Source organism: Diceros bicornis, unplaced genomic scaffold, assembly GCF_020826845.1.
Source record: "Diceros bicornis minor isolate mBicDic1 unplaced genomic scaffold, mDicBic1.mat.cur scaffold_230_ctg1, whole genome shotgun sequence".
NCBI classification, from domain to species: Eukaryota; Metazoa; Chordata; class Mammalia; order Perissodactyla; family Rhinocerotidae; genus Diceros; species Diceros bicornis.
The window spans coordinates 94,976-115,593 of record NW_026691113.1 but is presented as its reverse complement, the minus strand read 5'-3'; the positions used below and the strand labels follow the sequence as shown (position 1 = coordinate 115,593).

Sequence of the window (20,618 nt, the reverse complement as noted above, 5' to 3'; positions counted from 1 at the left end):
ACCAGAGAGGGCCATCTGACACCCCATTCCTAGGACATTGGGGATTTGGAATATGCAGATTAGCTCACACTGAGGAATTAGAACACCCTAGTCCTAGGGAGGAGTCAGCCCACACCAAAGCTGTGGGATCCGGGAGGGAGCCATCACTGTGTTAAATCCAGAGGCCGTTGTCAGGAGGCACAAGGCACAGTTGTCCACCTCCACTCCCTCTCTGCCCTTCCGTTTCTCAGTCACTCTTTGACCCTCTGAAATAGGCTTCCTTCCCCATGACTGCTAAGACTGCTCTATCAAAGCTCCTCAAGAAAGTCCAGAAAATTCCGGATCCTTCCAAAACCACCTCAGTCCTTTCCCTTCCTGACCCAGTGAAAGATCCCCCCATCTCACTTCTGTAACTTGACCCTTTTTGGTTAATTTCAGGTGTCAACTTGACAGAGCTAAGGGATGCCCAGAAAGCTAGTTAAGCATTATTTCTGGATGTGTTCACATGGCTGTTTGTGGAAGAGATTAGCATTCAATTCCATAGACTATGTAAAGAGGCCCACCCTCACCAGTCTGCGACCTGATACTACCACAAATACGCAGGCAAAAGATAAGTTCATCAAACACCATAAGAAACTACAGTAACAATTCAGAGCAGAAGGAAATGACAAATCTCCAGAAACCAACCTTGAAGTCACAGAAATTTACAATCTAAATGACAGAGAATTCAAAATAACTGTCATAAATAAACTCACCAAGTTACAAGAATGTTCAGACAGTTCGATGAACTCAGGAATAAAATTAATGAGGAAAAGGAATACTTCATCAAAGAGACTGAAGCTATTAAAAAAAAAACAAGCAGAAATTCTGGATATAAAGAACATAATTAATGAGATAAAAAAGAATCTAGAATCCTTACAAAATAGAGCTGATATCAGGTTGAAAGAATAAGTGATTTAGAGGATAGAAATATAGAAATGCTTCTAGTGGACGAGGAGAAAGGACTCAGATTTTTAGAAAATGAAGGAATTCTTGGAGAAATATATGACGGAATTATAAAAGCAACCTAAGAATTATATGTATTCCAGAGGGAGAAAAGAGGGAGAAAGGAGCAGAGAGCTTATTCAAAGAAATAATAGCTGAGAACTTCCCAACCCTGGGCAAGAACCGGACTTAAAAATACATGAAGCCAACAGAACGCCTAATTACATCAATGCTTAAAGACCTTCTCCAAGGCGTATAATAGTAAAATTGGCAAAAGACAATGACAAAGAAAAAATGTGAAGGGAAGCAAGACAGAAGAAAATAACCTACAAAGGAACCCCTATCAGGCCTTCAGCATATTTCTTGGCAGAAACTTTACAGGCAAGGAAAGAATGGAATGATATATTAAAAATACTGAAAGAAAAAAACTTTCAGCCAAGAATACTCTATCCAGTGAAATGATCCTTATGATACAATGGAGAAATACAAGTTTTCCCAGATAAACAAAGGCTGAGGGAATTCATCGCCACGAGATCTCCCATACAAGCAATGATCAAGAACGCCCTCATACCTGAAACAAAAAGAAGGCAAATGTCTACAAAGCTTTGATCAAAGAGATAAATAGACAAAATCAGAAAGCTACAGCTCTGTTTCACAACAGGGTAGCAAATACTTAATTATAACTTAAAAGAAGAAGGGAAGGAAGGCATCAAAAGTAACTATAAACACTTCAACTTAGTCACAACCGCACAACACAAAAATGAATAACTTGTGACAACAATAACTCAGAAGGAGAAGAGGAAAGGAATGGAACCTGCTTAGGCTAATGGAGATAAGAGGCTATCAGAAGATGGACTGTCTCATCTATCAGATCTTCATACAAACCTCAGAGTAACCAGCAAACAAAAAATCAGAGCAGAGCCATAGATCGTAAAAATAGAGAAAACTACCACAGAAAACCCCCAAAATGAAATGGTAGTCAGAAACACAAAGGAAGAGGAACAATGGAAATATAGATTAGGTGGGATTAAGCCCTCATGTATCAATAATCACTCTAAATGTAAATCGATTGAATTCTCCAATCAACAGACACAGAGTGGTGGGGTGGATTAGAAAACAAGACCCAACGATATGTTGCTGCCAGGAAACACATATCAGCTCTAAAAACAAACAGGCTCAGAATGAATGGATGGGAGACAATACTCCAAGAAAATGGCAAATAAAAGAAAGTAGGTGTTGCCATACTCATATCAGACAAAGCAGACTTCAAGATAAAAAAGACTATGAGAGACAAAGAGGGGCAGTATATAATGCTAAAGGGGACTTTCCACCAAGAGGACATATCCCATTCAACATAGTACTGGAGGTTTTGTCCAGAGCAATTAGGCTGGAAAAAGAAATAAAAGGAATCCAAATTGGAAAGGAAGAAATGAAACTCTTGCTGTTTGCAGATGACATGATTGTAAATAGAAAAAACCATAAAGAATCCATCAGAAAACTATTAGAAATAATCAACTACTACAGCAAAGTTGCAGCGTACAAAATCAACTTACCACAATCAGTTGCATTTCTACTCTAATAATGAACTAACAGAAAGAGAACTCAAGAATACAATCCCACTTACAATTGCAACAAAAAGAAAAAAATCTCTAGGGATAAATTTAACCAAAGAGGTTAAAGACCTATACAATGAAAACTATAAGACATTATTGAAAGAAATCAATGATGACCTGAAGTAATGGGAAGATATTCCATGCACATGGATTGGAAGAATAAACACAGTTAAAAAGGCCATATTACCTAAAGTAATCTACAGATTCAATGCAATCCCAATCAGAATTCCAATGACATTCTTCACAGAAATAGAAGACAGAATCCTAAAATATACATGGAATAACAAAAGACCTCGAACAGCCAAAGCAATCCTGAAAAGAAAGAACAAAGCTGGAGGCATCACAATCCTAACTTGAAAATATATTACATAGCTATAGTAATCAAAATGGCATGGTACTGGCACAAAAGCAGACTCATAGATCAATGGAGCAGAACTGAAAGCCCAGAAAGAAAACTACACATCTGTGGTCAGTTAATCTCTGACGAAGGAGCCAAGATCATACAATGGAGAAAGGAAAGTCTCTTCAATAAATGCTGTTGGGAAAACTGGACAGCCACATGCAAAAGAATGAAAGTAGATCATTATCTTCCACCATACACAAAAATTAACTCGAAATGGATAAAAGACTTGAATCTAACACTTGAAACCATAAAACTCCTAGAAGAAAATATACGCAGTTCAGTCTTTGACATCGGTCTTAGCAGCATCTTTTCCAATACCATGTCTACTCAGGCAAGGGAAAGAAAAGAAAAAATATACAAATGGGACTACATGAGACTAAAAGCCTTCTGCAAGGCAAAGGAAACGATGGACAAAATGAAAAGACAGGGTCGGCCCCGAGCCTTAGTGGTTAAGTGTGCACGCTCCGCTACCGGCGGCCCAGGTTCGGATCCCGGACGCGCACAAACGCACCACTTTTCCGACCATGCTGCGGCCGCGTCCCACATACAGCAACTAGAAGGATGTGCAACTATGACATACAACTATCAACTGGGACTTTGGGGGAAAAAAAAAGGAGGAGGATTGGCAATAGATGTTAGCTCAGAGCCAGTCTTCCTCAGAAAAAAAGAGGAGGATTACCATGGATGTTAGCTCAGGGCTGATCATCTTCACCAAAAAAAAAAAAAAAAAAAAAGGAAAGACAACCCACCAACTGGGAGAAAATATTTGCAAATCATATATCTGACAAGGGGTTAATCTCCAAAATATATAAACAACTCATACAACCCAACAATAAAAAAACAGATAATCCAATCTAAAAATGGGCAGAGGATATGAACAGACATTTTTCCAAAGAAGATATACAGAAGGCCAACAGACACACGAAAAGATGTAAAACATCACTAATTATTAGGGATATTCAAATCAAAACTACAATGAGAGATCACCTTATACCTGTCACAACAACTATAATTCCCAAGACAAAAAGTACGAAATGTTGGAGAGGATAAGGAGAAAAGGGTACCCTCACACACTGCTGGTGGGAATGCAAACTGGTGCAGCCACTAGGGACAACACTATGGAGATTTCTCAAAAAATTAAAAATAGAAATAGCATACCTTCCAGTTATCCCACTACTGGGTATTTATCCAAAGAAATTGAAATCAACAATTCAAAGAGATTTATGCACCCCTGTGTTCACTGCAGCATTATTCACAATAGCCAAGACATGGAAGCAATCCAAGCGCCCTGCTACAGATGAATGGATCAAGAAGAGGTGGTATGTATTATATACAATGGAATACTACTCAGCCAGAAAAAAAAGACAAGATCATCGTGTTTGCAACAACCTGGATGGACCTTGAGGGTAGGATGTTAAATGAAATAAGCCAGACAAAATCAAACATGCATGATTTCACTCATACGCAGAAGATAAACATATACAGGGATAAAGAGAACAAATCAGTGGTTACCAGAGGGGATGGGGGCTGGGCATTGAGTGAAAGAGTTAAAGGGGCACATATGCATGGTGATGGATAATAGTTAGACTACTGGTGGTGAGCATGATGCAGTCTATAAAGAAATTCACAAATAATAATGAACACCCGAAATTACACAATGTTAAAACCCTTTATAATTTCAATAAAATAATTAAAAAAGAAAAAAAATAATTCATTCTTTTTTATGGTTGAATAGTATTCCACCGTGGGGATATACCACACTTTGTGTATCTGTTCACCAGTAGATGGACATTTGGGTTGTTTTCCATTTTTGTCTAGAATAAATAGGTTGTTATCAACATGTGTGTACAAGTCTGTGTATAGACATATGAGTTTATTTCCCTTGCATGGATTCCTAGGAGAGGAATGGCTGGATAGACGTATGTAATTATTAAAGACGCATCCAAGCTATTTTTCACCAGCACTCGATGAGAGTTTCAGTGACTTGACATCTTCAACAACACTTGCTATAGTCAGTCTTTTTAATTTTAGCCATTCTCAAGTGTGGTAGAATCTCATGATGACTGTCACTTATATTTCCCCAATGACTCATGTTGTGAAGGAGAAGGCAAGCCACACACAGACTGGGAGAAAACATCTGCAACATATCCCTAGAAAAGGACGTGTACTTATAATATATAAAGAGCTCTTACAACCCAATGGTAAGAAGACAATCAACACGTCATGGCTTACCAGGAGACAGCAGATCAGGCCTGTGATGAGCACCAGGAAGCCCGCCAAGCAGATGAGGATGAGGGTCCAGAAGGAGAGGTCTGGGGAGACAAGTGGTGGGGTGAGCCACCTCCTGTCATCGCCCCAGGGCTCCTGCTGACCCCACTGTGCCTCAACCGTCCTTGACAAGGGTTGGCCAACTTTCCTCATCATCCAAGACCCTGTGCGCATAGTTCTCTTCGATGAGGCACAGCATCAAGATACTCGCCCCCTACCGTGGGCTGGGGTTTCCTGCAGGTTTACCATGCTTCTCAGTCAAGGTGTCATCTCTGTTGGGAGAATATTCTGGAAGTGAATGAAATGGAGAATGCATGTGAGTGTGTTTCACTCTTTTTAATAAAACTTTTTAGACACAGAAAAATAAAGGGAACAGTCTCATAAACATCCATCATCTAGATTTAACAATGCATATTCCATCCAATTAAAACAATATTTCATCAATGTATAAATTATTAACACTTGCCGCCCTTGATTCATCCCATGTTTTCAATGAAATATTAAAGTCAAGTAGACATCATGATGTTTCACCCCATTTTACTTTCCATCTCTAAAAAGTGAGCACACTTTGCTACAAAATCCAAGGCCATTATCACAGAACAAAAGTGTAATAAATTAAACTAAATTAATACCTCTGGGCACAGAGGACTGAATTTGGGTTGGACTATCTTATGATGGCCGGGGGGAGAATGGGTCATCACAGTTGGCAAGCCTATGTGATCTCTCTAAATTCGTAAATTCCCACTCAAAATTGTTCTTCCGTGCCTAGAAACACATCATCCCCTTCTCCTTTATCTATTTGCTTAATATTCATTTTCTAGGATTAACCTACAATGTAATTTCCTGCAGGAAGTCTTCTCCGGTTACCCCCTAAAAATATGAGTTTGTTCAGATCAAATAATTGATAAGTTTCAATTCTCTATTCTTGTTATTGCCAGCTACAACATAAACTCCAGGAGGGAGTGGGCATGGGGGGAGGGGTGCAGGTCCCCCTACTTGTGCCTCTACCCAGACAACCTCTTAGAGGTGTGCTGTCTGATATGCAGCAGCAACAAGTCTCTTTTTGAATTAAAATTAATTTTAGTTAAATAAAATAAAAATTCTAACCTCAGTAACATTAAAAATCAGTAACAATCAAGACCAGTCACAATACCATCTTTCGAGCACTCAACAGCCACATGCAGCTATGCACTGGACAGCACAGATATAGAACATTCCACCACTGCAGAAAGTTCTAGTGCATTGGTGCTCATCTAGAGCGGGACTTGGCAAACTATAGCCTGTGGATCAGAAACCACATCCACCCCCAAACCTGTAAGTCTGCTTCACACACAGCTGGAGGCCCTCATTGACCATCGGGCCCAGTGGCTCTCAGTGCAGAGATAAGGAAACAAAAGTCCGGAGAGGGGAGGTGACTAGCTTGAGGTCACTGAGCTGTTTAGGAGAAGTTGAGGGCCTCCCATACTACACTGGTGTGCTTTTCTCTCTCTCAATGGTGGCTAAAGACTGGGGGACTATGCCACCTCCTGCCAGCCTGAGCAAGTTCAGTGTTCTCTCAGCCCCAGGCCTCCAGAGTCCCTAGAAAGGCCTCACTTTCTTCCCCAATGACCAGGGAGCCTTACCATCCACAAGGACATTCTTTCCGTCCAGGGTCAAGTTCTGCAGCTGGGTACCCTTCAGGTCAGCCGCAGGAATTCCTCATAGATGGCAACTCTATCCAGTCTCTGTGCCAAGGCGGCTGGGTACACAGTGAGTCCACTGCAGTGTGGTTACCATGGGGGACCGACCTGGAAGGACACAAGGGATGAACAAGGGTGTCTGGAATTCTACCCTGATTCTAGATTCCCTGCTTCTGGGTCCTGTCCAAGAGAACTTTCTGCAATAATGTCAACATTTGCCTGCACTACCAAATACACCCATTGTTAGCCCCATGTTGTTATCAAGCACTTAAAATGTGGCTAGTGTGTGTGAGTGAGGAACTGAATTTCTCATGTAATTTCATTTAAAGTAATTAATTTATAAATAAATAACCACAGGGAGAACATTTTTGAAACTTTGGAGTAAGGACGTCTTCAAATGCATAAAAACAATGAGAACACTGGTAAAAATGGTCGAAATCAACTTTTCAGAAGTCTAGAAATTAATCAAAGGCTTGCAAGAATCTGAGGAGGGTTTAGTGAAGAAACATGGTGGAATCTTGATAAAGGGAGCAAACTTTGTGGCATTATAACTTGCACTATTCCCATCCTGCTCTCACAATATCCTCCATAACTTTGAAAACCGTCAGTCTCAGAACCATGGTAGCTGAGACAACCAGCATCCCAGCAGCCATAATGGGTGTGGAGCTCTGAAAAGACCCATCCCCACCCAACTGCAACTAGCTGACCTGCCTGGCAGCTCCCCAAAAACGCCCCATGTTCAGGGCTTGTTGTTACTAGACTCAGAGCTTGCCCAGGGAGGAAAGTCTGTCCCCAGGGCACTTGCTAAAAACAATCAGGGCTAATTGTTTTCTATTGTAGTTGCCTGAGGGAGTGATACCAGCTGAGGCAGGCAAGAGGTGAGCCAACAACTTAGAAGAAAAATTGGGGGAATGAGATGTCCACAGGGGGCTTTGAAAATCTCCAGGGTATTTGCGGGCATCCAGAAGGCCACAAGGGCTCAGGCCTGTGGCATGCCCAGGAAAGACTTGAGAACATCTTAATCTCTCACCTCTAGTTGAAGGGTTGGGTTAATATCTGAAAACTTGATTATGTAATACACCATATTAATAGAATAACGGCCAATACCACGCAATCTCGACCACATATACAGAAAAGAATTTCACAAAATACAGTGCCCTTCATGCCTAAAAAAGAAAACACTCAACAAATTAGGAATAGAAAAAACTTTCTCAACCTATAAACAGCATCGATGAAAAACCCACGGCTAACACCATATTCAATGGTGAAAGACTGAAAATTTCCCCCTAAGATCAGGGACAAGACATTGATGTCTTCCCTCATCTCACATGTTAATCACAGGCACCAGAGGCTCTGATGAGGGCAATTAGGCAAGAAAAAGGAATAAAAGAAACCCAGATTGGAAGGGAAGACGTAAAACTATTTGTTTTGCAGATGAGAAGATATTGTATCTAGAAAAACCTAAAAAATACCACCCCCCCACACACAATATGTGCATCGTATCCCAATACGTGTATAATAAATTTAAATTGCCCCATCTGGTTAGTGGCTCCAATATTGGAGAGCACAGTTAGACCGCTAATATTTGTTGAACCTTTCCAGAAGAGGAGGAGGAGGAGGATGCTGGAGGTTGGTGGCCCCAAATGTTAATGCTTTTCTCAACCCCCGAAAATCTATGGAAGGAGATGGTAGGATTAGCTGACAGGGATGTGGGGCAGAATGGGCACCATCTCAGTGACTTCCAGATCAAGGATGTGTCACAGGAGCTCAGAGCCATCAGCCACCTGCTCAGCCAATGCTTCCAATCTCCTCAACCCACATCAAGTCGGTGACCAGGCAGGAGTGAAATATGTCTCATAGCTGGCTGCCTCTGTAGAGCTTGGTGACCTAGAACAAACGCAAGGGAGAGTGGGTGAGATGGAGGTCTCCTGGAGACGCAGGGGGCCACTGGAGCCAGTGAAAGATCACAGACCTTGGGGCAAGGGAGACCTGACTTCAAATCCTGGCTCTGCCCCTAACTCACTGTGTGACCTTAGGCACAAAAATCCCCTTTCTGAGATTCAGTTTACCCATGTGAGAAATGGGGAAGGCAGCTAGGACATCACCTCTGGACACTGAGAGAACCCAGGCACACAGGGAAAGTGAAGGGTTGAAACAATCACGTAACAGATGTAAGTCAGACGGAGGAATGAGGGTGCCCTCAGGGCAAGGAGAGACGGGACAGGGGAGACCCCACCTGGTCCTGGGTGTCCCTCACCAGGGCGGTGTACTCCGAGGATGTGGGCTCCGGGTTGCTGAGGTTCCAGCTGATGATGTGGAAATGTAGCTGGTGCTCTCTCTGGATGGATAAACTCTGGGCTGCAGAGCCTGGAGCCACCGAGAGGAAAAGCAGACAGGTGGAGACTCTCCGCTCCCAGCACAGAGGCATGGAGGCCCACGGGGTCAGGATGGTAGGTGCAGACGGCGTCCACACTGCTGGCTTCCCCATCCTTTTCAGGCCTGGGGAGAGAGGGATGTGGGGACTCTAGAGAGAGGTCCTGAAACCTCTGGGGTGGGGGCCAGAACAGGAAGGAGGAAATGGGAGGACAGGGGGGAGACAGAGAGGGGTGGTCACAAAAGTGGTCATTAGGGGCAAATACTCAGAGGAGGGTCTCACCTGAGGGAGACCGGTCTGCAACTCAAGGAGAAGAGGCCCAGGCTGCTCTTCTTGAACAAGGATCCAGCTGGGGAGGAAGGAGGAGGAGCAGGAGGGACAGGGAGTGGGGGAGGGGCTGGGTGGGAGCTGCTGGGACCAGGGTCTCCCCAGGCTCTGCAGGACCCTCTCAGTGGAGTTGAACGTGGCTGAGCTATTGCTCCTATCCGATGAATACTGGAGGGTGGAGATGGGGAAGGTGACTGTGAGGGTCTTCAGGTTGTGCCCCAAAGCTGCAAGACGAGAGGGAGAGCGATGGCCAGCACTGAGAGCTGGCCTGAGACCAGACCAGAGTCCTGCACTCATTATCATCTGTCGTCTTCTCTCCCAGTGTCACCACCACCCACCCGTGTGGTCACCCAGGTCAGAACCAGCATATCTGCTCAGCTCCTCCTCCCTCCCAGTAACACCAATTCCAGTTGCGCACTGGTCCTCACATACACTCCCTCTCTCCATCCCTGTCCCAGCTCAGGTCTTAACTTCCTTCACCCGGACCAACACCCCAGCAGGCTCACTGGATGCTCTGTCTAAAGGATGTTCTACAAGGACCACTAGAAGAATCTTTCTGAAATGAATACCTCACTAGGGCCACCACTGCTCTAGTACCACCCATGGCTCCCTATGGCCTTCAGTGTTTAGTTCAACCTTCTTGACCTGGCACTCAAGGCTCTACTCAATCTGGCTCCTGCTGACCTTTCAGTCTCATTTTATCCATCCACTGCGGGTTAAACTTTATGCTTCACGCAACCCAAATTCATTTCAATTCTCCCCATACAGCATGTTGTTTCTGGCCGGAGCCTTTGATCATGGAATCCTCTCTGCCAGGAAAACCCTTCATCCTCTAGTTGCCAGGGTCCCTCCTACTTATTCTCAAAGACTCCATTCTGGTGAAACTTTCTCTAGCAAGCTCTTCCCCTCCAAATTACGCCAGGCGCCTCTCCCCGAAACATCCCACATTGTACTATAATGGTGTGTTAATTTCACAAGACTAGGGGCTCTCTGAGGGCTGGCCTGAGACTGAATCGTCGGTATAATCTTTGTGATCAGCATGATTGCCCTAAAACCAGAATTTCACACCCTGGCTTCCCAGCTCCTGGATCACAACTGGCTGGTGGAGGAGTGGGGCTGGAGAGCTTCTCTTGGGAAGGAAAAGGGGCCCCCAGATACCTGTGGTGGCTTCTGGTGGCACAGGTGATGATGAAGTATGCAGGGACGTGGTGGCTGGCTCGGGAGCTGTGGCGAGGGCTGTCTCAGGGAGGGACAGAGTGGGAGGAGCCCCCAGGCTCACCCGGGCTCCAGCAGTGGCTGTGCCAGGACCACCATTCACAGGTGAAGCATAAATGAGAGTGAGGGGAGGGGTGACTGTGTGAGTAGAGGGATGAGCAAGCCTGTGGATGAGAGGAGCCCGAGAGAGAGAGATAGGTGAACAAGAGAGACTGAACTCGGAGGAGAGGCAGATGGACGGGCAGAAAACTGGACAGATGGATGGGACACCTGGAAAAGGAGGACCAAGGGCGGGGCTTCAGGAGAATTAAAGTGAAAACCACGTGGGGTCAGAATGTGGTGGAGAACATGTCTGTGTCTAAGGCTTTCTCACCCTGGGCTGGAACTCTCCACCAGAACCCGGGAGGGAGAGAAGGGATGAATTAGGGCCCTTCCAGGTGCTTCCCTCACCAAGGACAGCGGGTGAAGGAGAACAAGTGCTCCCCAACCCCAAATGCGGACGGGACCCAGGACGTCAGGGCCAGGAATACTCACTGGTGGTAGTCGGGGCTGCGGCTCCATAGGTGTAATCTGTGGAGAGAAGGCGAGAGGAGCTGAGCAAGAGCTGGGGTGAACATAAAGGATTAAGGGAGAGGGTGGATGTAGGGAGCTTTGTGGGGAAAGCAGAGGGGAAGAGGGGAGTGGTGTTCAGGGGGGAGGCAACGAGGTGGAAGGTGGCTGGACCCAGTGATCACACAGTGATGAGAAGACTGATCCCAGACCAGGAGCATAGAGAGATGGATCATAGCTCACTTTAGAGCAACGGAGGCAACACAGAACTCTGACTGGGAGAGACAGTGTGGCTGTAGCACAGCCCCTCACCACTGACGTAGAGGCTGTCCCCGTCCAGGGTGAGGGAGCCCAGGTGGGTGACGCCCTGGGTCTCATGGCTCAGCTCACAGTAGAGTCACTCTCTGTTCAGCCCGGGACCAGTGGGGGTCAGAATGGAAGGTGCAGACGATGTCCTCCCCAGTGGCTGCCCCACCCTTCTCAAGCCTGGGGGAGGGAGAACCTGGGGACATGGAATACTGAGCAGGGGTCCTTCTGGGTGTGGAAAGCGAGAGAGGGGAAGGGAGGAGGCTAAGGGAGAGGCTGAAGGGGCTGCTCTGATGTCTGGAGAGGCTCTCCTCGGTGTCTCCCATGTGAGACAACCCCCTCACAAATAAGGCCTGACTCCCTTTAGGATGTGGAGGGGGGCCTGTGAGTGACAAAGATGGGTGAACACACAGACCTGGGTGAGGGGGCGCCTGCAGGTCTGCACGGACAGCAGCGAGGAGCACAGTCAGTGCCCTGTGCCATCTGACACATCCAGGCAAGAAAGTACCGTTACGTTCTCTCGGTTCTACACTCCAAGGTCTTTTCTTTCTACTTCTTTCCTACTCCACAGCCATCACCCAGGCCTAGGGAACAATCATCTTATTCCTAATCTTATTCCCAGCACCTCCCATCTTGCCTATTAAGTCTACATTCTTAACCATGAAGTCCATTTGAACCAACGTGCTTAGACCAAACGCTAATCACATCATTCTTCTACTCGCATCTCTCCAGAGTCTTCCCACTGGTCTTAGAACAGAATCCCAAGTCACCCCTGATCTGGTCCTGCCTGTCCCCCCTCGCCGGCGTGGCTCACACCCCTCCCCCTGTGTTGACTCGGCTCAGCCATCCCTCTTCTCAGTTCATGGACACACCAGGCTCTCTGCTTCAAGGGTGTCCTCATGCGGGTCCCTCTGTCTGAAACGCTCTCTTGAACACACTCCCACACCCTCACTCCAGTCTAACCCTCCAGAGGCGGATAAGCCCCCTGGGGACAAAATCACACGGAGGACGGTGACGGAGACTCTGAGGAGGGGCCGGCGGCGCCCGGAGCCGGGAGGAACAGCAGCCTCGGGCGCCCTGAGCGAACAGCCCGGGGGACACGGGGCTCCGGGGGGACGGAGGGACGCCGGGCCGTGAGGGGGCTGCCCGCGGCCCAGGCCCCTCCCTCGACCGCGACCGGAGACGGGACCGCCCGCAACTCACCGCGCCTCGCCCCTTCGGCCGAAGGGCCACGGGAATGCGGTCCGCGCCGAGAAGACTGGACACACCGCGCAGACCGCCCGCTCCACCCACGGCGCCGCCCGCACTTCCGCTTCCGGTCTCGGGCGGGCGTTCTGGGAGGAGGGAAGTTCGGGGAGGACGGACGTTTGGGGGCTCCGGGTTGAGGCGGCGTGAGGGGCGGGGCAGGGGGCGGGGCAGGGCGGGGCCGCGCACCCCAGCCTCGGGGGAGGTGTCTAGTTTCTAGAGTTAATGTGAGGCCGGGCCGCGGGCTGGGTCAGCACCAGGGACAGGGACCAGGTCTAGGGGCGGGGCTGTGGGTGGAAACCAGCTCTAGAGGCGGGGCTGTGGGCGGGACCAGGCTGTGGGCGGAGCCCGGGACCTGGCGGGGAGAGACGGAAAGAGCCGAACTGTGGCCGCGAAATCGGAGAGAGACGAACCCGAACCGCTGAGCCGAGGAGCGGCTGAAGATAATGTCAGTTTTATTTCATCCTTTCCAATAAATCATTCCTTTTGTATCATTTCCTGCCAATATTGCATTAAGCAGGGCCTCCAGTGTGTGTTTCGTAGTAGCAATGATAATGAACGTTCTTCTCTTATCCTTGATTTCAACACTGCACCATAAAGTTTGACTCTGTAAATACTCTTTATGAGATTGACAGAGTTCCCTTCTATTCCTGATTTTGTAAGAGTTGTTTTTGTTGTTGCTGTTTATTTTTTAATACACGAATGGTGTTGAATTTAATTAAATGTCCTTTTCTGCAGTTATCGAGGTTATTATTTCTCCCTTTTCAGGGACTAGAGTACTGAATTACATGGCATGACCCAAGCTTAGTCATGATATGGCCTTCTTATAAAATATAGCTGGATTTGGAATGCTGATTTGATTTTTATTTAGGATACATGAACTTAATTCAAGAAGGAGAGTGGCCTGTTATAATAGTCAATTACTAAATTGACTAAGGAAGCATTTCAACTCTGCAGTTCTCATCCAGAATATTTCCTCGGATGAATAACGGACATAACAGAGAGGTAGAGAAAGTCTCTGTAAGGCATATACTCACCTGTCTCATTGGAAATCTCATTCTCTGGGCAGGGAGTGCAGTGAAAACAACAGAAAGCCTCTCTCTCCTGAGGGCTCTTCCTAAATCCAGGACTACAATTCTCCCTGCATAAGGAGCATGAAGTCTGGAGATAATCAGATACCTGTTGGTAACAGCTGTGACTTTTAACTAATTTTCTAATAACTAGAATGTTTTAGATTATTGGGCATTTAACAAATATATATATATATTTTTTCATTTTCTGAGGAAGATTCACCCTGAGCTAACATCTGTTGCCAATCTTCCTGTATTTTGTTTGTGGATTGCTTCACTCCTTTCCATGGCTGCATAATATTCCAATATATAGCTATGTCACATTTTGATTATTCATTCATCCATTGACAGACATCTAGGCTCTGTTTACCTTTTGGCTATTGGGAATAGTGCTTCTGTGAATGGTTTTTACATTTTTAAATGGTGAAAGAAAGTCAAAAGAAAAATAATATTCCATGACACATGAGAAGTGTATGAAATTCAAATTTTGTTGTCCACAGATAAAGTTTTATTGGCACCCAGCCACATCCATTCACAACATCTATGGCTGCTTTCACATTATAACACTGGAGTTGCAACAGTGACCCTATGGCTTGCAAAGTTGAAAATATTTACTACCTGGCCCTTTACAGAAACAGTTGCTGAACCTTCGGCGAAGGAATCAGAAGGTTCATTATTAGTCACCTCCTTTGCAAGCTCTGCTTGGATGAAATATTAATGCTCTCTTGTTTCCTCTTATTATGTTCTCCCACATTTGCGGGCTGCAGACAAATTAAGAGAGAGCCTCATTGTAATATCCTGTAAAAATAATATATGTACATATTTGTATGCAGTGTATAGTAATAGTGATAGTAGCTGATAGATATTTACTGTGTACATCCTACTCTGCCAAATGCTTTCCGTGCATTGTTTCATTTAGTCCTCAAGATAACTGTGTGAAGTAGACAAATATTTTTTAGTAGATGAGAAAACTGAGGGTCAAAGAGACTGTCAATTGTTAAGGTCACATATTACATGGTTGGATCTGGAATGCGGATGTTATGGCTGAATTGCGTCTCCCCAAATTGGTATGTTGCCGCCCTAACCCCCCGGGACCTTAGAATGTGACTGCATTTGGAGACAAGGCATTTAAAGTGGTGATTAAGGTAAAATGAGGTCATTAGGGTGGGTCCTAATCCAATATGAGTGGTGTCCTCATAAGAAGAGGAGATTAGGACACAGACATGCACAGAAGGGAGACCATATGAGGACACAGGGAGAAGGTGACCGTCTGTAAGCCAAGAAGAGAGGCCTCGGGAGAAACCAACCCCACTGACACCTTATCTCAGAATTCCAGACTCCAGCACGGTGAGACGATACATGTCTGTTGTTTAAACCACGTAGACTGTCATATTTTGTTACAGCAGCCCTAGCAAACTAATACTGTGAAACTCATGCTATCTGCCAGAAAAGCCAGTCCTCTAAGCTCACAGAATTTATTGTCCCTGATTTGGGCTGTACCCTTCAGACGTCCCTCTCCTTCTAGAACCTCTTCCTTCTCAGAGGCTTAGGCCTGGAGGCTCATGTTTTTTCTTCTCTAGATTCTTGCAGATCCACTTCCCTGAAATTCTGGCCCGTGGGCCCTGTGCTTGGGGAGCAAATGTGATGATGTATTATTTTCCTCTCCAAGCTTCTGCACTTTCACATCTTCCTCTGGTTCTACTTCTGGGAGTGTCTGAAGGTCTAGGGTGACAGTTCTTCTAGCTGTTCCTTCTGCCTTTGAGATAGAATGATAAGTAAGAGCATTCGTGGAACTGAGTTTCTGCAGTAATCTGCAGAGGGAGCGTGTGTGTCCAGCAGGGCTTGCAAACACCAGGAATCTGCTCCAAGGGGGTGGGAAAGCAAATTGTGACACATTCACAGAACAGCACACAATGTAGATTGAAAAGAGTGTGGCCGAGCTCTAATTATTGCTAAGGAAGGGGTTTCCAAGAAATATTTCTTATCAGTCAGTGTGCAATTAGGAAATAGAAACTGTACACATTTTTATTGTTTTATCTTGATTTTTAAGGAAGTATAGCTAGAGGTTGTATCTTAGCTTTCTAAGGTCAAATGTATTTATCTTTGTGAAATGAGATCAAGCCCCATATGAAAACAAATTTAAGAGACCGCGATTCTCTGGAGAAACTCAAAACTCATGTCTTTTGGTCCCTTTGTATAGCATAAAATAATTTTGTCCCTTTATATAGAATGGGCAATAAAATAACTTGGCAGAATGGTGGGCACTCTTTATTTTGGAGCCAATCTTATCAACTTTTGGAGGGATGATTCACATACAACACACGGCTTCCTTTCACAATGTAAAATTTGCTGTGTTTTGACAACCTCTGTCACAATCAAGATAAAGAACATCTCCATCATCCCCCTCACTTTCCTCGAGGCTTTTTCTGATACATCCCTCCCTCTGCTTCACCCTAGGCCACCATTGATTTGTTCCTCCTCTCTCCCCTATATGTGGTTTGCAACCTCTAAAATTTCCTATTGTTGGACTGTGTGATGGCTAACTTTATGTGTCAGTTTGGCTAGACTGTGGGGACTAGTTGTTTGGTCAAACACCAGTCTAGGTTTTGCCGTGAAGGTATCTTTCAGATGTGATTAACACTTAAATCAGTAGATTTTGAGAAAACCAGATGGCCCTCCATAATGTGGGTGGGCCTCATCCAGTCAGTTGAAGGACTTAAGAGCAAAGATTGAGGTTTCCCAGAGTGGAAGGAATTCTTCTTCCAGACAGTAATGTAGAAATATAGAAATTCTGCCTGAGTGTCCGGCCTTCAGACTCAAGACTAGAGCATCAACTCTCACCTGAGTCTCCAGCCTGCTGGCTTGTCCTACAGATTTTGGACTTGCCAACCCCCACAACTGCATGAGCCAATTCCTTAAGATCTCTCTCTCTCTCTTCTATTGGTTTTGTTTCTCTGGAGAACCCTGACTAGTACAGAAATATTCCAGCATTTACTCTTTTGTGTCTTTTATGTCAGATTTCTTTTCCTCAGCATAATGTCTTAGAGATTCATCCACATCATTGAGCAAGTCAGCGCTTCATAGTGTAGATATATCACCTATCAATGGACGTTTGGGTTCTTTCCAGTGTTCAGTAATTGTGAATAAAGCTGCTGTGAACATTTGTGTGTGAGTCATTCTGTGGAGGTATGTTTTTATTTCTCTTGGATAAATACCATATGATCCAGTAATCCAACTTCTGGGTACATATGCAAAGGAAATGAGAACAGGATATTGAAAAGATATCTGCACCCCCATGTTTATTGCATCATTATTCACAATAGCCAAGATGTGGGGACAACCTGTCTGTCAACAGAAGAATGGATAAGGCAGATGTGACATATATATGATGGAATATTATTCAGCCATGAGAAAGAAGGAAATCCTGCCATTTGTGACAATATGGATGGACCTTGAGGGCATTATGCTAAGTGAGATAAGTCAGACAGAGAAAGACAAGTACTGTATGACCTCACTTATAGGTGGAATCTAAGAAAAGCTGAACTTGTGAAAACAGAGAGTAGAATGGTGGTTTCCAGGTGCTGGGGTGTTGGTGCAATGGGGAGATGTTGTCCAAAGGGTACAAACTTGCAGTTATAAGATGAATAAGTTCTTGGGATCTCAAGCACAGCATAGTGATTATAGTCAACAACACCGTATTGTTTACTTTAATGTTGCAAAGAGACTAGATTTTAAATGTTCTCACCACAAAAAAGGATTGATAATCATGTGACATGATGGAGATGTTAACTGATGCTGCAGTGGTAATCATGTTACAATATGTAAATATATCAAATCAACCCGTTGTACATCTTAAACTTAAAAAAGTGTATAGATATATTTCCATTCTAGTTGGTAAATCACGACTTCAGTCCAGCTGCATATCTAGCCTTTACCATAAGATATCCCCCAATCCAGCTACTGATGAGTTAGTGGCTGGCACCAGGGGTGGCCCCTAGGATCTTGTCTGAGGCTCATAGCCAGTGTCCATTCTGTATGGTCAGTGCCCTGCCCAGACCAGGAATCCTATACTTTGAATATCACCTGTGCAGAAAAATATTAACATAATTGGCCATTGGTTGGGGTCTGGGTACTTGGACCCTGCCATGAGGATTCTTGTGCACTGGGTTTATTGAGGGAGGACATTTAGCAGAGGAGGAGTGAGGGGAGCAGGGTAGGACAGAGGGAGGAGCTGAGCAAGGAGGTGGTCTCAGTTGGAATCTAGCCTCAGCCTAATCCCCTGGGGAGCCCTGTAGCCTGAACAACACCACCGAATTGATCTCACCTTGGGGCGAGGGCTGGCTTTTTGTACTTCTGTGACCACCAGTTATTGGCTGTGGGCTGGGTCAGAGGGCTTGTGCAGCTGCTGGACTGGAAAGCAGTCCTCTGGGGAAGCGGAAGCTGTGAGCTGTGAGCAGGCGACACCCCCGGAAGCTGGGGGATGGGTGCACCAGCTGCTCAAGGGTGGCTGGACAGGGAGGCATCAACAGTGTCTGCTACAGGGGGCTTCAATTAGTTTAAGATGACTGGGGTTTTGGGGGAGTGGGGAGGCTAGATGGGGAGACCAGTGTAAGATGAGGGAGGGTCTCGAGTGCCATATTAATGAGCATGGACTTCATCCTGAAGGTAATAGGGAGCCATGGGAGGGTTTAGAACACAGAAGGAGCATAGTCAAGGTGGGCAGGGCTTCCCTGGAGCCCCCCACACACAGTGTGAGGGTGAGTGACATCTCTGGGGCTCCTCCAGGCTGACCTCTTCCATCTTGAGTGTCCTTAGATTTCCCCTTTGCTGGGAAAGTCACAAGGGGTTAGGTTTCTGCAATCGCTTGACTAGAATGGTTCATTTCCTCCATCCCATCTTTCCCCTTTTTCTCCCCTTACGACTTCCCTCATCCTTGCAGGACCTCTGTGGTCCAGATATTATAGCCTTGGTCACCTCTTTTGGGTTTGAAGGGTGAATGGCATCTTGTGTGCTCAATCACTCACTAAGACCCCAGACCCCATCTGTGGTAGGTAGAATAATGTGGTTCCCCACCCCAAGTTGCCCACATCCTAATCCCTAGAATCTGTGAATATATGACCTTACACAGAAAAAGGGACTTTGCAGATGTGATTAAGTGAAGGATCTTGAGATGGGGAGATTTTTCTGGATTATCCAGGCGGGTCCAATGTAATCACAAGGGTCCTTTTAAGAGGGAGGCACAAGGGTCAGAGAGAGAGAATAAGAGAAGGAGATGGAGGGGGAGAGAGAGAGAGAGAGAGAGATTGGGATCTATGTGTCTGTGTATCTATATATGTATCTATGTTTCTATGTATTTATGTATCTATATATGTACGTATGTATGTATGTATGTATGTATGTATGTGTGTATCTATCTATCTGTCTATCTCTCGAGAGGGTGAGAGAGAGAAAGAGGAAAAGGTAGAAGAAGAAGAGAGAGAGAGAGATTTGAAGCGAGAGATTTGAGGAGGCTACACTGCTGGCTTTGAAGCTGGAGGAAGGGGTCTTGAGCCAAAGAATGCAGGTGGCTTCCAGAAGCTGGAAAAGGCAAGGAATGGATTCTCCTCTGGAGCTTCCAGAAGGAGCACAGACCAGTTGCCGTCTTGATTTCGGCCTCATAAGACTCATGTGGGACTCTGACTTCCAGTCCTGTGACATAATAAATTTGTGTTGTGTCAAGACTCTAAGTTTGTGGTGATTCATTATGGCAGCAGCAGAAGACTCATTCATCACCTCATCCCATTCCCATCCCCACGAGGAATCTGGGCTTGATCAGAAAACCTTCCAATTCCTTAATGTAACCTCCAAAAGTCAACTCTTCCTTCTGTCTCAGACTCCCCACCCACATCCTGATGTTACCCCAATTCTCTTCCTACTTCCCAAATTCCTCTCCATCTCCACAGCCCCTGTCCTAGACCAGACCACCACCACTCTTTTCTCTCTCTTGGATCAGCCTCACTTTCTCCCTGTCTCCCCACCCATGACCACATCCTGTGCAACACCCACTCTACACAGCACAAGTGTTGTAAAACACCAACCTGCCCATTACTCCCTTCCTGAACCTCCTTAAATTGTCCTGAGGATAAAGCCTCAACCCTTTCACCCACTTCAGAAGATACTGGATGAAATGATCTTTGGCGACCTCTTCAATTCAATTGTGGCTGGTACCATGCCTCCTATGAGTAGCTGTAGCCATTTGGCATAGTGGGATAATGATATTGACAACAGTAACTAATACTCTTGAGCATTTAATCTGTAATGCAGGATTTTTTGATTTTATCACATGAAACCTCAAACCTTATGAAGTTATTATCGTCATTTTACTGATGGGGAAACGTTGCTTCTCAGTGTGTTAGTTACTTCTTGCTGTGTAACAAATTACTCCAAAACTTAACAACTTTAAACAACATATTTTTATTTTCTTATACTGTATCGGGGTCAGGTATCTGGAGGTGGCCTAGCTCGGTGGTTCTAGATTGGGGTCTCTAATGAGGTGGCAGTCAAACAGATGGCTGGAGATCTCAGTTCCTCCTCACAGGGGCTTCGCCACTGCGCTGCTTGAGTGTC

General features: G+C 45.4%; 1 protein-coding gene across 2 annotated transcripts; it reads right to left on the bottom strand.

The window, feature by feature from the left end:
* Positions 1–5,407: 5,407 nt before the first annotated feature.
* LOC131402690 (mucin-16-like) lies at positions 5,408–9,505 on the bottom strand. Of its 2 annotated transcripts, XR_009218899.1 has the most exons (3): positions 9,163–9,502; positions 6,870–7,034; positions 5,408–5,535 (listed from the first exon to the last, which is right to left on the bottom strand). XR_009218899.1 is itself a non-coding variant. In XM_058537289.1 (2 exons), the coding sequence occupies exons 1-2, from the start codon at positions 9,412–9,414 to the stop codon at positions 7,017–7,019; spliced, it is 270 nt and encodes an 89-aa protein (XP_058393272.1). In that variant the 5' UTR covers positions 9,415–9,505; the 3' UTR covers positions 6,909–7,016. The 2 variants fall into 2 exon arrangements, 1 of the variants encoding a protein (XP_058393272.1); XM_058537289.1 differs by lacking the exon at positions 5,408–5,535 and having other exon boundaries at positions 6,909–7,034; positions 9,163–9,505.
* Between the last annotated feature and the right edge of the window lie 11,113 nt (positions 9,506–20,618).

What these genes read in the sequence shown, in the direction of transcription:
- LOC131402690 (XM_058537289.1), bottom strand. Translation starts at nt 9,414, where the DNA reads ATGGGGAAGCCAGCAGTGTGGACGCCGTCTGCACCTACCATCCTGACC.